The 23,741-nt window shown below is 33.8% G+C and overlaps 1 protein-coding gene across 1 annotated transcript; it reads right to left on the bottom strand.

The window, feature by feature from the left end:
- Positions 1-1,417: 1,417 nt before the first annotated feature.
- On the bottom strand, positions 1,418-23,741 carry LOC124360929 (lysosomal aspartic protease-like). The gene is made up of 7 exons (XM_046814934.1): positions 23,463-23,741; positions 21,741-21,864; positions 20,738-20,861; positions 9,861-9,979; positions 9,568-9,770; positions 6,971-7,093; positions 1,418-1,565 (listed from the first exon to the last, which is right to left on the bottom strand). Exons 3-7 carry the CDS (start codon positions 20,751-20,753, stop codon positions 1,472-1,474), a joined length of 555 nt encoding a protein of 184 aa, XP_046670890.1. The 5' UTR covers positions 20,754-20,861; positions 21,741-21,864; positions 23,463-23,741; the 3' UTR covers positions 1,418-1,471.

A 23,741-nucleotide genomic window follows, 5' to 3' on the forward strand; every position in this document is an offset into this window, starting at 1 on the left:
GTATTATCCCTGAATTATACTTTTATTTTGATGCAATTGTAATTCTCTAAGAATGTACAAATAAAGCCTATTGTCTATTGTCTACATCTCACCATGTGAATTAGGATGCTGGATTTGCTGTCCTGTTAACAGTGTCCAAGGATGGCAAGCTATAAATTCAGGGTTTGGTGCTTGGAGGTGATATATGATCCAGCGATCATTATTGATTTCAGGTATATTGATTGACATCTAACCATCTAAGTGAGGTTTTTTTTAAAAAAGTTTCTTTACTTTGAAGATTATATAAACCGATAAACTTTTTACTTCCACAAACAAACACCCAATGACAATGTATTAATTATTTAAATATCTACTACTAACCCTTGGAGGTTTCAATAAAAATTGCTTCGACTGTCCTCAGGTCGTATTTAATTTCTGTTAGTTTACAGTTTTTTGACAAATACACAAATGCAATTTTTAAATCCCTTTTTCTGTAACTTTTCTATTTATTTCTCTTTATATATCAATGTAAATAACCTAAAAAGAATATTTACATTATTTTATAGTATTTTTTTATAACTTTAAGTAACATTTAAAAAATATAAAAAAGTATAAAAATATTCAAAATAATTTTAATTTTTTAATACATATGTAATAAACCAAAACTACATGAATACAGGTGAAAAGGCACTAGGATCTCATCAAATACATGTTATTCATTATATTATATCATATATAATACATTATATATATTATAATTTTGCCTTGGTCCAGGCCTAGGCCTACCTCTATTATTTGCATCACCTTGTCCTAGTTCTATCACATTATCCACGAATTGATCAAATTCTTCCCCATCATTACCTAAAGTTTCCAATCCTAACACATCACTTTCGTCGTCTAGGTTACCACCATTTACCACAATGTTTTCAGAAGAATTTTCACTATGATTCAACTCACAATCACTATCATGGTCTTCAATAATCTGTTTTTCATTTTGGATACCAATTTCACTGAAAATACTATCACAATCATCTAATTCATCTAATATTTCGTCATCGTCAGTAAAACTTGTACTTGGACCAGCCATATTTGTAAACACGACGCAAGTGCAGACGCAAGTCAGTTGTATTGGTCTTCTATTTTCACTTCCAATGCCTCCTATATCGTGAATAAAGATCGACGTAGCATTCACGTAACCAAAATAGAAGTCCAAAGTACTGAATAACTCAAATACCGAACAGCAATAGGTTAGAAATGGCCAAACAAGCAGTGACATTATCCGGTCGACCTATTGTCGACATGCGAGCGTTCAGCGAAACTGCCGCGGTCGACCTATAGTCGACGACTGATCGCAAAGGGTTAATGTTGAAAAGTTAAAGAAATTTACATAATGATAATAGAATTCTCTGTTTCTAGATATGGCTCAAATTGGACTTACCACATACTCGCCACCCATAATCGGTGTGGCTCCGATAGCTTTATTGATGGCAGTTCAATCGGCCACAGGGCCTGCAATGAGACTGGTGCCAGTATCCGCGATGGCCTCACACCCATCCTTGCAGAACGGCTGGTCACCCACCATGATTCTGTGTAATAACAAGATCAACTTCACAGTACAGTACATGTACACTCAATATTTAATATTATGAGACTAGTGGCAGTAATAATGAACAGCTAGACAGTACAGAAGAGTACATGTACACTCAATACTTAGTACTCTGAGACTGGTGCCAGTAATAATGAACAGCTAGACAGTACAGTAGAGTACATGTACACTCAATATTTAGTACTCTGTGACTGGTGCGAGTAATAATGAACAGCTAGACAGTACAGTAGAGTACATGTACACTCAATATTTAGTACTCTGAGACTGGTGCCAGTAATAATGAACAGCTAGATAGTACAGTAGAGTACATGTACACTCAATATTTAGTACTCTGTGACTGGTGCGAGAATAATGAACAGCTAGACAGTAGAGTACATGTACACTCAATATTTAGTACTATGAGACTGGTACCAGTAATAATGAACAGCTAGACAGTACAGTAGAGTACATGTACACTCAATATTTAGTACTATAAGACTGGTGCCAGGAATAACGAGAACATCTTGTCAGTACAGTACAGTACACGTACACTCAATATTTAGTACTATGAGACTGGTGCCAGTAATAATGAACAGCTAGACAGTACAGTAGAGTACATGTACACTCAATATTTAGTACTATAAGATTGGTGCCAGGAATAACGAGAACATCTTGTCAGTACAGTACATGTACACTCAATATTTAGTACTCTGAGACTGGTGCCAGTAATAATGAGAACATCTTGTCAGTACAGTACATGTACACTCAATATTTAGTACTCTGAGACTGGTGCCAGTAATAATGAACAGCTAGACAGTACAGTAAAGTACATGTACACTCAATATTTAGTACTATGAGACTGGTGCCAGTAATAATGAACAGCTAGACAGTACAGTAGAGTACATGTACACTCAATATTTAGTACTATAAGATTGGTGCCAGGAATAACGAGAACATCTTGTCAGTACAGTACATGTACACTCAATATTTAGTACTATAAGACTGGTGCCAGGAATAACGAGAACATCTTGTCAGTACAGTACATGTACACTCAATATTTAGTACTCTGAGACTGGTGCCAGTAATAACGAGAACATCTTGTCAGTACAGTACATGTACACTCAATATTTAGTACTATAAGACTGGTGCCAGGAATAACAAGAACATCTTGTCAGTACAGTACATGTACACTCAATATTTAGTACTCTGAGACTGGTGCCAGTAATAATGAACAGCTAGACAGTACAGTACATGTACACTCAATATTTAGTACTATAAGACTGGTGCCAGGAATAACGAGAACATCTTGTCAGTACAGTACATGTACACTCAATATTTAGTACTCTGAGACTGGTGCCAGTAATAATGAACAGCTAGACAGTACAGTAGAGTACATGTACACTCAATATTTAGTACTCTGAGACTGGTGCCAGTAATAATGAACAGCTAGACAGTACAGTAAAGTACATGTACACTCAATATTTAGTACTCTGAGACTGGTGCCAGTAATAATGAACAGCTAGACAGTACAGTAGAGTACATGTACACTCAATATTTAGTACTCTGAGACTGGTACCAGTAATAATGAACAGCTAGACAGTACAGTAGAGTACACGTACACTCAATATTTAGTACTCTGAGACTGGTGCCAGTAATAATGAACAGCTAGACAGTACAGTACAGTACATGCACACTCAATATTTAGTACTCTGAGACTGGTGCCAGTAATAATGAACAGCTAGACAGTACAGTAGAGTACATGTACACTCAATATTTAGTACTCCCTATGACTGGTGCGAGAATAATGAACAGCTAGACAGTACAGTACATGTACACTCAATATTTAGTACTCTGAGACTGGTGCCAGTAATAATGAACAGCTAGACAGTACAGTACATGTACACTCAATATTTAGTACTCTGAGACTGGTGCCAGTAATAATGAACAGCTAGACAGTACAGTACATGTACACTCAATATTTAGTACTATGAGACTGGTGCCAGGAATAACGAGAAAATCTTGTCAGTACAGTACATGTACACTCAATATTTAGTACTCTGAGACTGGTGCCAGTAATAATGAACAGCTAGACAGTACAGTACATGTACACTCAATATTTAGTATTATAAGACTGGTGCCAGGAATAACGAGAACATCTTGTCAGTACAGTACATGTACACTCAATATTTAGTACTCTGAGACTGGTGCCAGTAATAATGAACAGCTAGACAGTACAGTACATGTACACTCAATATTTAGTATTATAAGACTGGTGCCAGGAATAACGAGAACATCTTGTCAGTACAGTACATGTACACTCAATATTTAGTACTCTGAGACTGGTGCCAGTAATAATGAACAGCTAGACAGTACAGTACATGTACACTCAATATTTAGTATTATAAGACTGGTGCCAGGAATAACGAGAACATCTTGTCAGTACAGTACATGTACACTCAATATTTAGTACTCTGAGACTGGTGCCAGTAATAATGAACAGCTAGACAGTACAGTAAAGTACATGTACACTCAATATTTAGTACTCTGAGTATGATTCGACATTTTAATCATGAGTGTGTCTTGGTAGAACTTTTAAGAGCCAGCTCTAACATTTAATTATTCACCAGGGATCTAATTATAGTCCTCTTAAAAGCTTTTCTTGTACCTCATCATTGAAATATTCAAACGTACATACTTTACAAGAAAAAAATAAAAAGCTTTTGTATGCATATTACTTGCAGTTTTTAAATAAGATATGTCACAATTATACAACCAAAATCTATACAGTTAACTTTGTAAAAGTGTTTGTAGTTTATCTCTGTCCTTATTGGTTAACACTCTGTAGTCTCATTACACCTGGTTCTTAATCTGTTTCGAACAGGCTATCATTATTGGTAATAAAATTTTAAACAGGGTGTCTAGCAAACTGACGATGAAATTTCCACACCAAAAAAATAATTTTAAATATCCTATTAGGTACCAATAAGATGAATGGTTTTTTACAATTTAGTTTTAACAGTTACGAGGGGTATTAGAAAAATAAGGTTCCCTATGTCGCCGAGAAAGAATGCGATATGTTGGGAGGAATCTGGCAACACTGTCTTACTCTTCAGCTGGCCCTCTCTCTATCCATACCACTCGCGCCTCCCTACTTCCAACAGCGACGGCCTAGCTGCCTTCGAAGATGGAGCTCCATATTGTTGTTACCGCCAGATGCGAAATCCGTGCTGTGATACGTTTTTTAAATGCAAAACAGATTTCACCTATTGAAATTCATCGTCAGTTAATCGAAGTTTATGGGGAAAACTGCATACTTGTTCAACACGTTCGGAAATGGTGTAGAGAATTAAGGGAAGGCTGCATGGAAATTCACGATGAAAACCGAAGTGGACGGCCTTCAGTTCAAGTCATGACAATCGTCTTTTGGGAAAGGAAGGGTCTGCATTTGATCGCCTTTTTGCCTCATGGAACAACAGTAAACTATGACAGATATTGCGACACATTAAGAAAACTGAGACGCAAGATCCAGAACCGCCGGAGAGGAAGATTGTCCAGTGGTGTGAGGCTTCTCCATGACAACGCTCGACCTCATGTCTCACGTCAAACTCAAGAACTGCTGACAATTGTTGCCTGGACTATTGTGCCCCATCCCCGCTACAGCCCAAACCTAGCCCCAAGTGATTATCACTTATTCCGAAAATTAAAAGAACACTTGGGTGGGCAACGATTCAGTACCGATGATGAAGTCAAGGAAGAGGGTACTCGATTCCTCATAGGATTAGCGGCAGAATTCTACAACATGGGGATAGAAAAGTTCGAGCATCGTCTACAAAAGTGTTGGACAGAAACGGTGATTATGTGGAAAAATAGCTTAACTTTTAAGTTTTAAATATATGTATAACACTAAGTAGAAATATAGAGCTGTCTATTTAAAAAATTCATGGGAACCTTATTTTTCTAATACCACTCGTATTTATAAATAATGTGACTGTCAAAATATGGTCAAATATTACTCAAAATACAAAAGTAATTTAAAAACTGTTGTAACAAGCTAATATTCACTTGGTTAAAGTTATAAGTAGATCAGTTAAAGTTACAATACCTTTATAGTCCAGTATATGTTAGTATTAAGTGTTTGAAATTTACAACCCGACTCCAGAAAATTCTAGGTGTACTAAACTTGTCTTGCATGTTCTGAATACTCAAATATAATATAAAGATTTGACGATTACAAGGAAGAGTGTCTACTGCTGAGGAGAGACTTTCAGTGATCTTTGAAGCAAAAACATCTGTGACCTTGCTGGTGTTTTTGATAACCATTACAAAAGTAATGCACAAAAAGCAACATCTTTACAAATCAATATTTTAGGGCATCTTTCACTAATAAACTGGGAAATATATGCATACATAAAAGAAACAGTTTTTCAACAATAACCTTATTATTTGACCATGCTGTGCATGTAGTGTTCAGCAGCTCAAGGAACTTAATGCATAGCATTTTAATACTTAATTAATTGTAAACAATCCAGACAATTTTTACTAGTAAAACCAAGAAAAATACAAACTTGAAGGAAAATAATAATGACAAAAACATAATTTTTTAATTTGATAATCTACTCTTTTATATATACAAAGTACGACAACAACACATGTTAATGATCGGTATTTCATGTATCGCTGATCAGCTGCCGTCCACGAATAGATGAGTCAGACTTTGTGGCAATGCACAAAGATATTAACTGCAAGCAAAGTGTTATTTTAAAAAGTAAGATAATTTGTTAGTTACATTATGTATTTGAGGATTTTTATGTACAAAGTACAAGAATAAACAAGTTTTAGCGAACAGGTGACTTACTTAATGCCGATCATCCATCGTCCGCGAATATACATAGCAGACTCGCAGCGATGCATGTACTTAATATAGTTTACTGAACAGGGATAGTTACGTTCATACACAAAGCACAACAAAATCACGTTTTATGATCAGTAATTTATGTAATGCCAATAACCTGTCGTACGAAAATATGTGCCGCAGACTTGTGGTGATCCACGAACGTAAATATGGAAAATACTCACTACAAGCAAAATATATTATTGAAACTCAGCCAATTCGTTAATATATTTATTATAAAACAGATTAATAATCGACAAGATTATGTAACTATGATTTTTTAAACACAAAGTTTGACAGTAATATGTGTAGATACCTTACTAGTTATTATCATAATACCATAACAACTAATATTTTTAACAGAGAATTACGGTGAAAAAGTTCTAATTGACCAGTAGACACCCTGCAAGAATAGCCAGAAAATTTTCTATTCCTGATTTCCCATTTGCTAGACACCCTGTACAAGGCTATTTGAACATATATTAAAATGTAATCAGATCTGGAAGTGATATTACTTGTCCATGTGAAACTGCCAGTATTGTTGATGGTCTACAGGGAGGTAGGTGAAGTCACCACTGTACTTGGCTGGGTCGGACCCACCAAAGATAATCTCTCCACCTTCTGGAGCTGAGGGATCTCTACAAAAAACCAAAAGACTATCATGTCCTCACTACTACATAACATCACTATCACGCATTGTCACTATCACATACAGTCTCTCTATCACACACCATCACCATCACATAATCTCACTATCACACATTGTCACTATCACATAACCTCACTATCACGCATTGTCACTATCGCATACAGTCTCTCTATCACACACCATCACATAATCTCACTATCACACACTACCACTATCACACACTACCACTATCACATACATTGTCACTATCACATACAGTCTCACTACCACACACCATCACAATCACATAGTCTTACTATCACACACTACCACTATCACACATTGTCACTATCACATACAGTCTCACTATCACACACCATCACCATCATATAGTCTCACTATCACACACCAGCAATATCATGCATTGTCACTATCACATACAGTCTCACTATCACACTCCATCACAATCACATAATCTCACTATCACGCATTGTCACTATCACATACAGTCTCTCTATCACACACCATCATAATCACATAATCTCACTATCACATAACATCACTATCACACATTGTCACTATCACATACAGTCTCACTATCACACACCATCACAATCACACAATCTCACTATCACATAACCTCACTATCACACATTGTCACTATCACATACAGTCTCTCTATCACACACCATCACCATCACATAATCTCACTATCACACATTGTCACTATCACATAACCTCACTATCACGCATTGTCACTATCGCATACAGTCTCTCTATCACACACCATCACATAATCTCACTATCACACACTACCACTATCACATACATTGTCACTATCACATACAGTCTCACTATCACACACCATCACAATCACATAGTCTTACTATCACACACTACCACTATCACACATTGTCACTATCACATACAGTCTCACTATCACACACCATCACCATCATATAGTCTCACTATCACACGCCAGCAATATCACGCATTGTCACTATCACATACAGTCTCACTATCACACTCCATCACAATCACATAATCTCACTATCACGCATTGTCACTATCACATACAGTCTCTCTATCACACACCATCATAATCACATAATCTCACTATCACATAACATCACTATCACACATTGTCACTATCACACACCATCACAATCACATAATCTCACTATCACATAACATCACTATCACGCATTGTCACTATCACATACAGTCTCACTATCACACACCATCACAATCACACAATCTCACTATCACATAACATCACTATCACACATTGTCACTATCACACACCATCACAATCACATAATCTCACTATCACATAACATCACTATCACACATTGTCACTATCACATACAGTCTCACTATCACATAACATCACTATCACGCATTGTCACTATCACATACAGTCTCACTATCACACACCATCACAATCACACAATCTCACTATCACATAACATCACTATCACACATTGTCACTATCACATACAGTCTCACTATCACACACCATCACAATCACATAGTCTCACTATCAATATTACACACCATTACTACATACCATCACTAACACATTCCATCATTACCACATAGTCTATCACACACCATCACTATTACATAGCTTTGCTATCACAAACTATCATTTTTACACATCATCACTATCACACACCATGGTTATTACTCACCATCACTATTACATACAGTCTCACTAAATTTCTTATTATTTACAATACTAATAGAAGAAATGATCCACAATCATGATTGATATACGGATCAATCAGGCCACTGCTACCCAAAAGTGTAGGTTATATAGGGTTATATAGGGTTATATAACCCTCCTGGGATGAAATATTTATTGAACCACAATCATTACTATAATGAATATTACAGAATGAAACATGTATGAGTTATGAGTGATATTTTACTATGTACAGGTTAGTATTGACACTATTATAAATAAATGTAGTATTTTAAAAACATCATACAAAAATATAAAATTAAAGTATACAACAGAATTTAAAAAACAAGTCTAAAATATGTTGTAGATGGAGCTTAACTTACTTACATTAAAACACAAAACCAATATTTAACACTTTTATTATTTTGTGAGGCCTTTCGATATCAAGGATATCTTTTGTGATGTGTCTGAAGAAGATATCCTTGATATCGAAAGGCCTCACAAAATAATAAAAGTGTTAAATATTGGTTTTATGTTTTAATGTAAGTAAGTCTAAAATATGTCTACATACTTTTAGAAGAATATAAAAATAGGCTAAATAATTAGACAACAACACTGGATGAAATTGATGATGGTAAAAACAATAAATGTGGGCTAAATATCACGGGCAAAAAGATGCAAAAAGATTTGTATTCTGTAACGGCTTATCCATATTGCAATTTGAGTGTTCTGGCACTGTTGGATTTAGGATTACATCACTGATTATTTATCTACAGACATACATTGTACATTGTTACCTGTTGAGGTAGAAAGAGAAGATTGCCTTATCCACGAGTTTCTGTTGAACCATGTTGTAAAAGGGAGGAGGAACTACTTTGTCCACAGAGATAGAGTCATAAGCCAGACCCAGAATGCCGTCAAACTTGGCCGCAACAAACGTCAATCCTGGTTCATTGACCGCTTCAGCAAATGTCTGGTTTGTTATGGCCAGACCACCAATCTGCAAACAGTCCACTTCGTCTGTCTCACCAGTTTATCCAATAACTGAACAGTGCAAGAACTAAATATAAAGCTGATATAATACACTCACATTGACAGTGTCAGCCGAGAGGAAGCCAGATAGACTGCCAGAGCCATAGTGAATCTCAAACTTCTCCCCATTCGCTTGATAAGTGGATGAAGTCTTGCTGTTATATTTGTTATGTAACACTGTCAACAAACAACCAAAATCAATAACCTGACTACTGAGGCCTCTCAGCTACTTACCTAATATTGGAATGTAGACCTTAAATAAGTCCAAATGTGTCTGTCAAAATTTGAAGTGTCAATTGAGAATAGTATATTGCGTCATATAGTACATATCATGTTTCTGATTAAATTAAATTATTTAAGAATTCATTTTCTGAATAAAATGTTGTTTATTGTAGCCAGTTGGTCAGTGCATTTTTAAGACGTTTTGGTGGTTCTTTTCTTAGAGGTTTTGGAAGTTTATTGAAGCAAAGAGCTCCTTTGTATGATGGCTTCTTTTCAGAGAGACTCAGGTGGTGGACTGGAAGAGTAAAGTTTAAAACATTACGAGTGTGATGGTGGTGGAAATCTGTTTTTGGTTTGTCCTGAGTTGACAGCATGCAGGATCACTGCTTGAATGTAGAGGTTTACTATGGTGAGGATCTTCAGTTGTTTGAATGCTTCACGGCAGCTTCCTTGAAACTGGAGTCCTGCTAGGCATCTTATTGCTCGCTTTTGCTATTTGAAGACTCTCTCCACGTTGCATTTGGTGGCACCTCTCCATACAGCTAGGCCGTATCTGAGATGTGACTCGAACAATGAAAAGTAAGCAATTTTAGCTAAGTCTTTGCTGCTGATTTGTTTGATTCTACATATTACATAGATGCTGGTGCTAGTCTTTTGCAAAGCTATTCAATGTGTGATTTCCAGGTTAAGTGTCCATCAATTAGTATACTAAGATGTTTTGTTTGATTTTTTGGTTCTAGGTTGGGGGTTGGAAAATTTGTGTTTTGTAGAAAAATTTATTTGGATGGTTTTACCATTGTTTAATACCAACTGTTTAGTTGTGTTTAAAGTGGTGATTAGGTTTTCAGAAAGTTGACTACTTTTGTTGGCTATTGCATACATAGCCAATAAAGAGTGTCATCTGCATACATACCTGTGTGACAGAGGCGTCCCAAGTAATTGGGCAGATCGTTAATTAGAAGCAGGAATAAGACTGGTCCCAGTACCAATCCTTGTGGCATTCCCAGCTATACACTAGTAACTTGTGATTGGGCTTTATGTAATAAGTTGTTCTTGGTGTAGTGAATTTCTACTAATTGTTTCCTGTCATTTAGGTAACTCCAGAACCAGAGTCTGCTGCCTTTCCTTTTATACCCAAGTTCTTTAGTTTTTAAATTATTGTATAAAGCGAGGTATTTGTCCCTCTAACAGAAATAAATTGACTTTTGAAAACAATTTGACTAGTTTTAAGGGTTTGGAAAATGTATGCATAACCAATCAAATGTAGCCTTTAAAATTTCACTGATGAATTTTGTCCTGTAGACACACATAGACAATTGCTCAACATGACTTAGAGGTCTCAAGATAACTTCTTCTCTCAATCCTTCCTTAAGGACTATAGAAAAATATGTTGATATAATTTCTTTGTGCATATGACTTACAATATCAATAAAAATGTCAGCATTTCAATGTGGGTGGATGATTACTGAATATATATTAATTAGACCATTACATTGGGTTATTCTAAAACAATTATGAAAAGCATTTGTTGTATACAAATAAAATAGATCAAACATAAAAGTAATAATTTTAAAATCCCTAAAAAAATGTAATGTTCAATCAAATGAGCAGATAAAAGTGGGTTTTATTTTCATCAAATTTATAGGTATCACAAGGAAAAAGGTGTGAAGGATTATGTATTCTAGTACAATTTATTTTAGGTTCCTTTCGAGGCAACTTCATAATATAACCCCTGTATAACTTTTATTATGGCATTGATGTAAAGATTGTTAACATAGTTAAACATAGAATACTCAATATTCTAGAATTGGTTTGTCATAGGATTTCTGTTAGACTTCTTTTGTTAAAAAACTAAAACAAATATTTACTTTGTAAAAAATAGTTTTTAAACTGTTTAAAAAAAAGAAATTCTGGAAAACAAAATAGGATTAACCTGGCTGATAGAATATAAACAATTTTGAAATTTCCAAAGAAAAGTTTAATTTATGGTATTTACAAAGTATTCTTTGATTTTACGTATTTCATAGTAATTGTGACGATAGCTATCATGTACAAAGCTTAATAGAATGTTACTGGGAAAGTACTGAAATTTGTTGTGAAACATATATTCTTAGAAATCTTACAAGTTGTTGTTTGTTAGTGTCGGCATTCTGTATCTATGACCTGCACTGCACTGTTGATAACTACCAGGGCAACCCGAGTTCATAATTATTTTTGTAATTACTGATAAAACTAAGAGTTTTATTTAAATTTGGGTTTTTGCAACTTATAGATAGTTTTGAACTCTAAACTGGCAGTAGAGTGATCCGACTTTGATTTTTATTAATTTATAATAGCACAACCAACGCTAAGAACGATCTGGCCTTTGTTATCTGTATTTAGATTACTGCTCTTGATCCATGTTTAAATGTTATTGTCCATACAACTTATAGATAGTTTTGAACTCTAAACCTACAGTAGAGTGATCCGACTTTGATTTTTATTAATTTATAATAGCACAACCAACGCTAGGAATGATCTGGCCTTTGTTATCTGTATTTAGATTACTGCTCTTGATCCATGTTTAAATGTTATTGTCCATACAACTTATAGATAGTTTTGAACTCTAAACTGGCAGTAGAGTGATCCGACTTTGATTTTTATTAATTTATAATAGCACAACCAACGCTAAGAACGATCTGGCCTTTGTTATCTGTATTTAGATTACTGCTCTTGATCCATGTTTAAATGTTATTGTCCATACAACTTATAGATAGTTTTGAACTCTAAACTGGCAGTAGAGTGATCCGACTTTGATGTTTATTAATTTTTAATAGCACAACCAAGCTAAGAACGATCTGGCCTTTGTTATCTGTATTTAGATTACTGCTCTTGATCCATGTTTAAATGTTATTGTCCATACAACTTATAGATAGTTTTGAACTCTAGACTGGCAGTAGAGTGATCCGACTTTGATTTTTATTAATTTATAATAGCACAACCAACGCTAGGAACGATCTGGCCTTTGTTATCTGTATTTAGATTACTGCTCTTGATCCATGTTTAAATGTTATTGTCCATACAACTTATAGATAGTTTTGAACTCTAGACTGGCAATAGAGTGATCCGACTTTGATTTCTATTAATTTATAATAGCACAACCAACGCTAAGAACGATCTGGCCTTTGTTATCTGTATTTAGATTACTGCTCTTGATCCATGTTTAAATGTTATTGTCCATACAACTTATAGATAGTTTTGAACTCTAAACTGGCAGTAGAGTGATCCGACTTTGATTTTTATTAATTTATAATAGCACAACCAACGCTAGGAATGATCTGGCCTTTGTTATCTGTATTTAGATTACTGCTCTTGATCCATGTTTAAATGTTATTGTCCATACAACTTATAGATAGTTTTGAACTCTAAACTGGCAGTAGAGTGATCCGACTTTGATTTTTATTAATTTATAATAGCACAACCAACGCTAAGAACGATCTGGCCTTTGTTATCTGTATTTAGATTACTGCTCTTGATCCATGTTTAAATGTTATTGTCCATACAACTTATAGATAGTTTTGAACTCTAAACTGGCAGTAGAGTGATCCGACTTTGATTTTTATTAATTTATAATAGCACAACCAACGCTAAGAACGATCTGGCCTTTGTTATCTGTATTTAGATTACTGCTCTTGATCCATGTTTAAATGTTATTGTCCATACAACTTATAGATAGTTTTGAACTCTAAAACTGGCAGTAGAGTGATCCGACTTTGATTTTTATTAATTTATAATAGCACAACCAACGCTAGGAATGATCTGGCCTTTGTTATCTGTATTTAGATTACTGCTCTTGATCCATGTTTAAATGTTATTGTCCATACAACTTATAGATAGTTTGAACTCTAAACTGGACAAGTAGAGTGATCCGACTTTGATTTTTATTAATTTATATAGCACAACCCAACGCTAGGAATACGATCTGGCCTTTGTTATCTGTATTAGATTACTGCTCTTGATCCATGTTTAATGTTATTGTCATTACAACTTATAGATAGTTTTGAACTCTAGCCTGGCAGTAGAGTGATCCGACTTTGTTTTTATTATTTATAATAGCACAACCAACGCTAAAACGATCTGGCCTTTGTTATCTGTATTCAGATTACTGCTCTTGATCCATGTTTAAATGTTATTGTCCATACACACTTATAGATAGTTTTGAATCTAAAAATGGCAGTTGTTCCGACTTTGATTTCATATTATTTATTAGCACAACCAACGTAGATGATCTGGCCTTTGTTATCTGTAAAACAACTCAAGATCATGTTTAAAAATTCCATAAGAAATAGATACTAAATGCTGTTCGAATTGAACATGTTTTTCTGGTCTTTGTTAGTTCTGTGATAATGGTGATGTCCCAGACGCTTCAAACCGGTTATAACTGCATAGAAGTAGTGTGCTGGGGTTGACCTTGACTGTAAAAAACTTGTTTGACTGGTTTTGGAGTGTCATTCCTTCAGTTGTGAGCCTTTCTTTGTGGCGGTCGGTGGTTGTGGGTACTGTTGTTCCGTTTATTACGTGCTTCTTCAAAGATGGATATAACACCTAGGAAGCGTGCTAAAGTTGTTGCTCTTAAATGAACACACGTCTATGACTGTGAGAGATATAGCTACAGCAGTTGGTGTGGGAAAATCTAGTGTTTCCAGAATTTTAAAAAACATATCAAATTCGGATCCATTGTCTCCAAAAAGAAAAGGAAAATGTGGGCGCAAACGTAAAACAAACTCCAAGAACTGACAAAATTCTAATAAGAAATAGCAAAATAAATCCAAGAAAGACAAGCACAGACCTTCGAAGGGATTTGTTGGATTCTGGTATTGAAGTGAGTACTTCAACTGTAAGGAAAAAGACTTCTGGAAGTTGGTCAAAGGCAAGAAAACCGAAGAAGAAAAAACAATTTCTTACTAAGAAAATGATGCAAAAACGTTTAGTATGGGCTAAGAAATACCGATCATGGACTGTAGATGACTGGAAAAAAGTTATTTTCAGTGATGAATCACATTTATTTGTGCAGGGATATCTCATAAAGTGTTGTTAGGCGGATGAAGGTGAACCTTTGCGAGAAGGTCATATCCAACAGACTGTTAAACATCCTTCTAAACAGATGTTTTGGGGTTTTTTTTTTTTACCACAAATGGTATGGGAGCTTAGTTCCCATCAATGGGATGATGAATTCAGCCAAATACATCGACATACTACGCAGTGGATAGTTCATTTATGGAAACATTTGATGGAACATTTCAACATGACTTAGCCCCTTGCCACAATTCAAAATTGGTCAAGACTTTTATGCGGGGGAAAACAAAGTAAAAGTGCTTGATTGGCCTGGTAACTCACCCGACCTAAATCCGATTGAGAACTTATGGCATATTCTCAAGAAACGTTTAGCTAAGATGGATTGCACTACAAAAGAAAAAATGATAACAAGTGCTAATACAAGTTTGGTTTCACGATGATGAAGTCAAGAACATGTGTGCTAAACTAGTGGAGTCAATGCCAAGACGTGTAGGTGAGGTCATTTCTGCTAAAGGAGGACATTACTTCATACTAATGTATTGATTGTTCAATCTAAATAAGGTATCTAGATTAAAAACTAATGTTTTAGGAAAAAATTGGTTTTTTTTCATTTGTCCCAATTAATTCGAACAGCATAGTAGTTTTGAACTCTAGACTGGCAGTAGAGTGATCCGACTTTGATTGTTATTAATTTATAATAGCACAACCAACGCTAGGAACGATCTGGCCTTTGTTATCTGTATTTAGATTACTGCTCTTGATCCATGTTTAAATGTTATTGTCCATACAACTTATAGATAGTTTTGAACTCTAAACTGGCAGTAGAGTGATCCGACTTTGATTTCTATTAATTTATAATAGCACAACCAACGCTAGGAATGATCTGGCCTTTGTTATCTGTATTTAGATTACTGCTCTTGATCCATGTTTAAATGTTATTGTCCATACAACTTATAGATAGTTTTGAACTCTAGACTGGCAGTAGAGTGATCCGACTTTGATTTTTATTAATTTATAATAGCACAACCAACGCTAAGAACGATCTGGCCTTTGTTATCTGTATTTAGATTACTGCTCTTGATCCATGTTTAAATGTTATTGTCCATACAACTTATAGATAGTTTTGAACTCTAGACTGGCAGTAGAGTGATCCGACTTTGATTTTTATTAATTTATAATAGCACAACCAACGCTAAGAACGATCTGGCCTTTGTTATCTGTATTTAGATTACTGCTCTTGATCCATGTTTAAATGTTATTGTCCATACAACTTATAGATAGATTTGAACTCTAAACTGGCAGTAGAGTGATCCGACTTTAATTTTTATTAATTTATAATAGCACAACCAACGCTAAGAACGATCTGGCCTTTGTTATCTGTATTTAGATTACTGCTCTTGATCGGTGTTTAAATGTTATTGTCCATACAACTTATAGATAGTTTTGAACTCTAAACTGGCAGTAGAGTGATCCGACTTTGATTTTTATTAATTTATAATAGCACAACCAACGCTAAGAACGATCTGGCCTTTGTTATCTGTATTTAGATTACTGCTCTTGATCGGTGTGTACTACATATTTTCTAAAACTTAACAGTAAAAAGTATATTTAAACTATAACTTTAAATGTTGTTATCGGTACAAACTGTGCCCGACAGTGATTTCAGAAAAGATTTAAATAAAAACTGTTGTTAATTTGGTTTACCCATGTTTAAATGTTATTGTCCCTACAAACTGTGTAAATGGTAAACCCATGTTTCAATATCTCAGATACAAACGTGCTGCTGTTTAGTGTCGGTTAAATTATGTTTATTTTTTATGAATTGTTATCATTATTTTCCTTAATATTCTGGTTAACTTATCTACATTTTCTCCTTATAAAAATAACTTCCTTGGACTACAATGAATATTTGAAAAATTGCTGAATTGGTCCTCCTGTTCTTAGCTTTGTCTTTAGTAACACATTTAGTAATTCATTTTATTTATAATATGTTATTTTCTTTTAATCTTAGTCTTGCATAGGGTCTCTCTGTGGTACATAGGGTGACATTGTTGCTTCAGTGACATATAGGTAAACTAAGACTATGCCAATTATTGTGTCTGTCTTCATATTGTATAACTCACTTTATCACATGGGCTTGATTCATTTCCTACTTTGATTAGAAGTGGATCTTATGACCTAGCCTATGACTCAACAGTTTTGTACCAAGTGTTTTATTTTTATATATATTGCCACATAATGTAATGTGACAGAGACGACCCTATGATAGATAACATGTTGTATTAAAAAACAATAAATCTGGATTATAATATAATTTGGAATAAGTACAAAATTTAGTATTATGACGTATACATAAAACATTACATCATATACTATAACCACTCGCCCCGGAGATAAGGTTTGCCAGAGAGTTAAAAGTAGACCAGTGTGTTTGTTCCTTTATGGATTTACCCAAGTAGTGACTTAAGTTTTAGAAAATATTTAGTACACACTGATCAAGAGCAGTAATCTAAATACAGATAACAAAGGCCAGATCGTTCCTAGCGTTGGTTGTGCTATTATAAATTAATAACAATCAAAGTCGCATCACTCTACTGCCAGTTTAGAGTTCAAAACTATCTATAAGTTGTATGGACAATAACATTTAAACATGGATCAAGAGCAGTAATCTAAATACAGATAACAAAGGCCAGATCGTTCTTAGCGTTGGTTGTGCTATTATAAATTAATAAAAATCAAAGTCGGATCACTCTACTGCCAGTCTAGAGTTCAAAACTATCTATAAGTTGTATGGACAATAACATTTAAACATGGATCAAGAGCAGTAATCTAAATACAGATAACAAAGGCCAGATCGTTCCTAGCGTTGGTTGTGCTATTATAAATTAATAAAAATCAAAGTCGGATCACTCTACTGCCAGTTTAGAGTTCAAAACTATCTATAAGTTGTATGGACAATAACATTTAAACATGGATCAAGAGCAGTAATCTAAATACAGATAACAAAGGCCAGATCGTTCCTAGCGTTGGTTGTGCTATTATAAATTAATAAAAATCAAAGTCGGATCACTCTACTGCCAGTCTAGAGTTCAAAACTATCTATAAGTTGTATGGACAATAACATTTAAACATGGATCAAGAGCAGTAATCTAAATACAGATAACAAAGGCCAGATCGTTCTTAGCGTTGGTTGTGCTATTATAAATTAATAAAAATCAAAGTCGGATCACTCTACTGCCAGTCTAGAGTTCAAAACTATCTATAAGTTGTATGGACAATAACATTTAAACATGGATCAAGAGCAGTAATCTAAATACAGATAACAAAGGCCAGATCGTTCCTAGCGTTGGTTGTGCTATTATAAATTAATAACAATCAAAGTCAGATCACTCTACTGCCAGTTTAGAGTTCAAAACTATCTATAAGTTGTATGCAATAACCCAAATTTAAATAAAACTGTTAGTTTTATCAGTAATTACAAAAATAATTATGAACTCGGGTTGCCCTGGTAGTTATCAACAGTGCAGTGCAGGTCAGAGATACAAAATGCCGACACTAACAAACAACAACTTGTAAGATTTCTAAGAATATATGTTTCACAACAAATGTACTTTCCCAGTAACATTCTATGATAGCTATCGTCAAAATTACTATGAAATACGTACAATCAAAGAATACTTTGGAAATACCATACATTAAACTTTTCCTTGGCAATTTCAAAATTGTTTATACTCTATCAGCCAGGTTAATCCTATTTTGTTTTCCAGAATTTCTTTTTTTTAACAGTTTAAAAACTATTTTTTACAAAGTAAATATTTGTTTTAGTGTTTTAGTAAGTCATATGCACAAAGAAATTATATCAACATATTTTCCTACAGTCCTTAAGGAAGGATTGAGACAAGAGCAGTTATCTTTAGGCCTCTAAGTCATGTTGAGCAATTGTCTATGTGTGTCTACAGGACAAAATTCATCAGTGAAATTTTAAAGGCTACATTTGATTGGCTATGTATACATTTTCCAAACACTTAAAACTAGTCAAATTGTTTTCAAAGTAAATTTATTGCTGTTAGAGGGACAAATACCTCGCTTTATACAATTGAATAGTGAACGACATGCAGCTCCTCTTGTATTGGTAAATCCACAACTTCAGTAGTAAAGCAAATAAAATTTAGCAGAAAATCAACTCCCAATTATTCTGAGTTGTTCAGAAGTTTATATGTCCTGTAAACTGTAGTGTAGCATGTAAATGTTTATTCATGTGTCAAGAAATTAATAAATATGAACTTAACATTAAATTAGTACTATTGTTATGAAATAAATTTTATTTAATTTGAACAAAACAGAGTTTGAAATGACAAACCACAAAATTATGTAAATGTTTCGAAAGAAATTAGTTGTTGCGAAAGAGTTTATTTCCATAAATATTAGTTTATAAAATGTAGTTGTGTGTAAGTTAGTTGTTATAAGCGGCAGTTCATGTTATCAGGAATGTGGTGATATCCCCCTGATGTTTAGCTTCCAAATGGTCTCTAACTGTACAAGACAACTATTAATAAACTTTGAAAAGATAATACATAGAGATTATTGTTAAATTAATCACTGTATAATTTATGTAAATTAAATAATTAGGTAAGACTAAGCTGAACAGATATTCCCATCACCAGAATCGGAGGTAATTGGCCACAGAACTATTTTAATGGTAGATACTAATATTAACATACAAACTTAAAATACTAACAGCATTTACACACATTGACAGTTTGTGATATGCAAGACTGTCAATGCCATAACTAAATCTGCCCACTATATTTAGTGTGATGGAGTATCAAACATCCAAACATCATTGTTCACAAACTTATTAACAGGTTTTGCACATATTGACAGTTGGTGATATGCAAGACTGTTAATGCCATAACTAAATCTGCCCACTATATTTAGTGTGATGGAGTATCAAACATCCAAACATCATTGTTCACAACCTTATTAACAGGTTTTGCACATATTGACAGTTGGTGATATGCAAGACTGGCAATGCCATAACTAAATCTGCCCACTATATTTAGTGCGATGGAGTATCAAACATCCAAACATCATTGTTCACAAACTTATTAACAGGTTTTGCACATATTGACAGTTGGTGATATGCAAGACTGGCAATGCCATAACTAAATCTGCCCACTATATTTAGTGTGATGGAGTATCAAACATCCAAAACATCATTGTTCACAAACTTATTAACAGGTTTTGCACATATTGACAGTTGGTGATATGCAAGACTGTTAATGCCATAACTAAATCTGCCCACTATATTTAGTGTGATGGAGTATCAAACATCCAAACATCATTGTTCACAAACTTATTAACAGGTTTTGCACATATTGACAGTTGGTGATATGCAAGACTGTTAATGCCATAACTAAATCTGCCCACTATATTTAGTGTGATGGAGTATCAAACATCCAAACATCATTATTCACAAACTTATTAACAGGTTTTGCACATTTTGCCAGGTAAGACTGTCTACACCATGACCAAAAATAAACAATACAAAATGCAAAATTCATTATTATAAGACAGACTCAAAACATAAAGCTGTTTTGATAGGAAGAACTCACTAATGTAAAAACTAAATTCTAGTTTAATACTAAGAAAACTTACAACATGCTATGTTCATGATGCTGCATTTCTTAGATGGCACCCATAGGTTAGAGGATCCTGTGTCAAAGACCACCTTGAAGTTCTGGGGTGGAGTTCCAATTGTAATCGGACCATAGTATTGTGCCTGCAAATTTAATCACATGACTATGGGTTATAATAAAAATCTTTACAACTTAATTGATTCAATGGCAATTTAAAAATAAGAGAAAATTAATTGATATAGTTTAAAAGTTAAAAGAAAGTACACTCCTTTAACAAATAAAAAATTACACTTAACTCTTAAAGCTTTTTTATGATTTTTATGGTAAATATATATACATATATATATATATATATAAATGTATATTTACTTATTTGAAAGAACAGCTCTTAAATTAGTTTTTTAAATAAAAGTTTTACATTTAATCTATCTTATCTAGGTACAAGCATTTTAGTAAAGATTGCATACAATTCTGCCGGCTATGCACATAACCTATCATGTTGTGTGTCACCCAACACCATTAATTGTCTAACCCATATTTCATCCTCAGAGACTATGTGGTTTAAAAACACTGCAACATTTTTCATAGTACCGAGTAAAGAAACTTTAGAGCCGGTCTCATTTTCTTTGTTTTGAGTTCATCAATCAAGAGTTTGGGTACTTGTCGGGTACAAAGTTTACGATATACAAATTTTTTCATCACAATTTCATGCAACAGATCTATGATTGTGAACTTTCAATTTTCCTTATCGTTATGATTGATTTGTTCGCCTAGGTCATATGTAACAACAGGTGCCAGGCATACAAATAAACTGCCAGGACAACTTGCTATCTGATAGTCCCTCGTACAACATTTCTTGATGTAGAAATTCTATTAAACAAAGGTCGCCTTAAAACTGAAATTCATGTCACTTGACTTATGACTTATCCCATGTTGTGTTATATAATTGTACAAATTGTACTTTTAAATTATACTTATTCACATACATTGCGATATTTAAAAAATAATGGTTTCTTACTTACATCAAGATAATTGGACAGAGGCTCTGGGACAGGGTCGTTACTGTATCGCAATCTTACATTGGTCAAATCTGTGCCCACTTCTCGCAGATGGTCCCTCACTGACTGGATTTTATATAGCGGCACACTGTAACAGGATGATGGAAAGACACTGAAACTTTGATCTTCAGTTTTAAATTAGGCGGTAGCAGCCTAGTCTTTGCTTCTTGTGTGAATTGTGTAGTAGTAGGTTTATTTTTCTGATTAACTATTATACGTATCAACACTTTTTTACATGTAGAAACATTTAATTTGAGAACAGTATAAAATTAAATTTATTCCACAAAACGTTTTCTAACCACATAATTAAATACAGAACAGATGCTAATGTAAACATGTATATATTATTGACATATATATATATATATATACACACACACACATATGAGACTCGTATTTATTGTGTGCGTGTGTATGTCATTGAACTCCTCTTAAATGGCTGGACAGATTTCAATGACATTTTTGTGTGTCTTCAGGTCGATTCAAGAATGGTTTAGATTTACAAATTTAGGCAATTACATATTAAATTTAGAAGATAAAAGTTTTTATAGCACCTGCACATTATAAACTGCAATTACGAGACAGTTACGTGTATTAAATGGCCAATCACAATTTTAAGGTGCTAATTTATGATGTATATTTGTCTGTAAAATAAATTTCTGGTTTAGCTTATGGCTTGAGTGTTAAGACAATTTTATAACAAAGTACATGTAGCAAGTATCTTTTTATAATGTTGTTATGGTTCACAGGACACCTCAGCCTACCAAAAATGTAAAATCGTCTATAATTTAAGTTATAAATATGAGCATAATGAAGTAATTTTCATTATATCAAACCTAAATTAGTTGTCTTTTGACAAAAGTAGGGATCTCAGAGCTGTGTTTGTATATATGTTATATATATTTTATTAATCAGAAAAGAGGCCAAATCAGTATTGGAAGGAAAATTACTAACATCGAATTAAATTACGATGACCAACCAAGGCAGGTCCGGTCTGATATGCTGTGGGCGTGACACTGACAGAGGGATCAATGTGAGATTGTGTGTTATAAAAGTTAAAGGACTCATTACCAATAACTACTTTAGTTTTATGTATATTAACAATATAAGTTTATTTTATATGTTTTAAGAATTACAGAAGTGGTTAACTTATTAAATTTTGATTTGATCAAGTTAAAATATTATATTAATTTCACCACATTGTTATAATGTAATTATTTCTATTTTTTTTATTTTTAAGGTAGGCTAATACTTAATTAATGTTTTAAATTTTACGTTGTCGCAGGTTAAATGTAAGAAAGGGCCATGCGGCCCTGACTTTACCTGTACAAATAAAGAATTTTCATTTCATTCTTTTAGTATAACAGATATCATAAAATCATAGTAGATTTTTTTTACCGTAAAAAGTAACTAAATGTTAAACTGTTTGGTTTATTACATTTATAGATACACAACATTGATAGCTTTACATAACTTAATTCGTGTCAACATTTTTGTTTCTATAGTTAAGACAATGATATAATAATACGATTCTATTGTGGTGGTGGCCTCTTATTATACTGCAGCCGGAAAAACTCCCGCACAGGCTAGACCTTTGCTCTTGGAAATCACCACGTTGAAAGGTTAGTGTGCAATATTTAAATATACTAAATTCAAAAAGTTTGAACTCTTTCCAAATACACTTACCGTAAGAAATTTGCTGCAGACGATGACACAAACAACAGGAACAAAACTATGGCAACAGTTTTTAAAAATCATTCTGAAATATAAATAACCTAACCTATAAGATCTTTAACAGATGACTAGTATAAAGCCTAAACAACTAATCGTAATTCTTCAATATAAATTTTCTTTCATCTGCTAATGTTAGTAAGAAAGTATGTTATAATGCTATCGTACTGAATCAATAGAATAACTATATAGTAGACTATAAGGCTACAGATACCCAGCTGAGTTGAATGTGAC

This window comes from Homalodisca vitripennis, chromosome 4 (genome assembly GCF_021130785.1).
Source record: "Homalodisca vitripennis isolate AUS2020 chromosome 4, UT_GWSS_2.1, whole genome shotgun sequence".
Classification (NCBI taxonomy): Eukaryota; Metazoa; Arthropoda; class Insecta; order Hemiptera; family Cicadellidae; genus Homalodisca; species Homalodisca vitripennis.

Coding starts and splice junctions, on each gene's coding strand:
- LOC124360929 (XM_046814934.1), bottom strand. Junction 7,094..9,567: donor TTCTCTTTCTACCTCAACAG/GTAACAATGTAC, acceptor GGTTTTTTGTAG/AGATCCCTCAGCTCCAGAAG. Junction 1,566..6,970: donor TGGCAGTTTCACATGGACAA/GTAATATCACTT, acceptor GTTATTACACAG/AATCATGGTGGGTGACCAGC.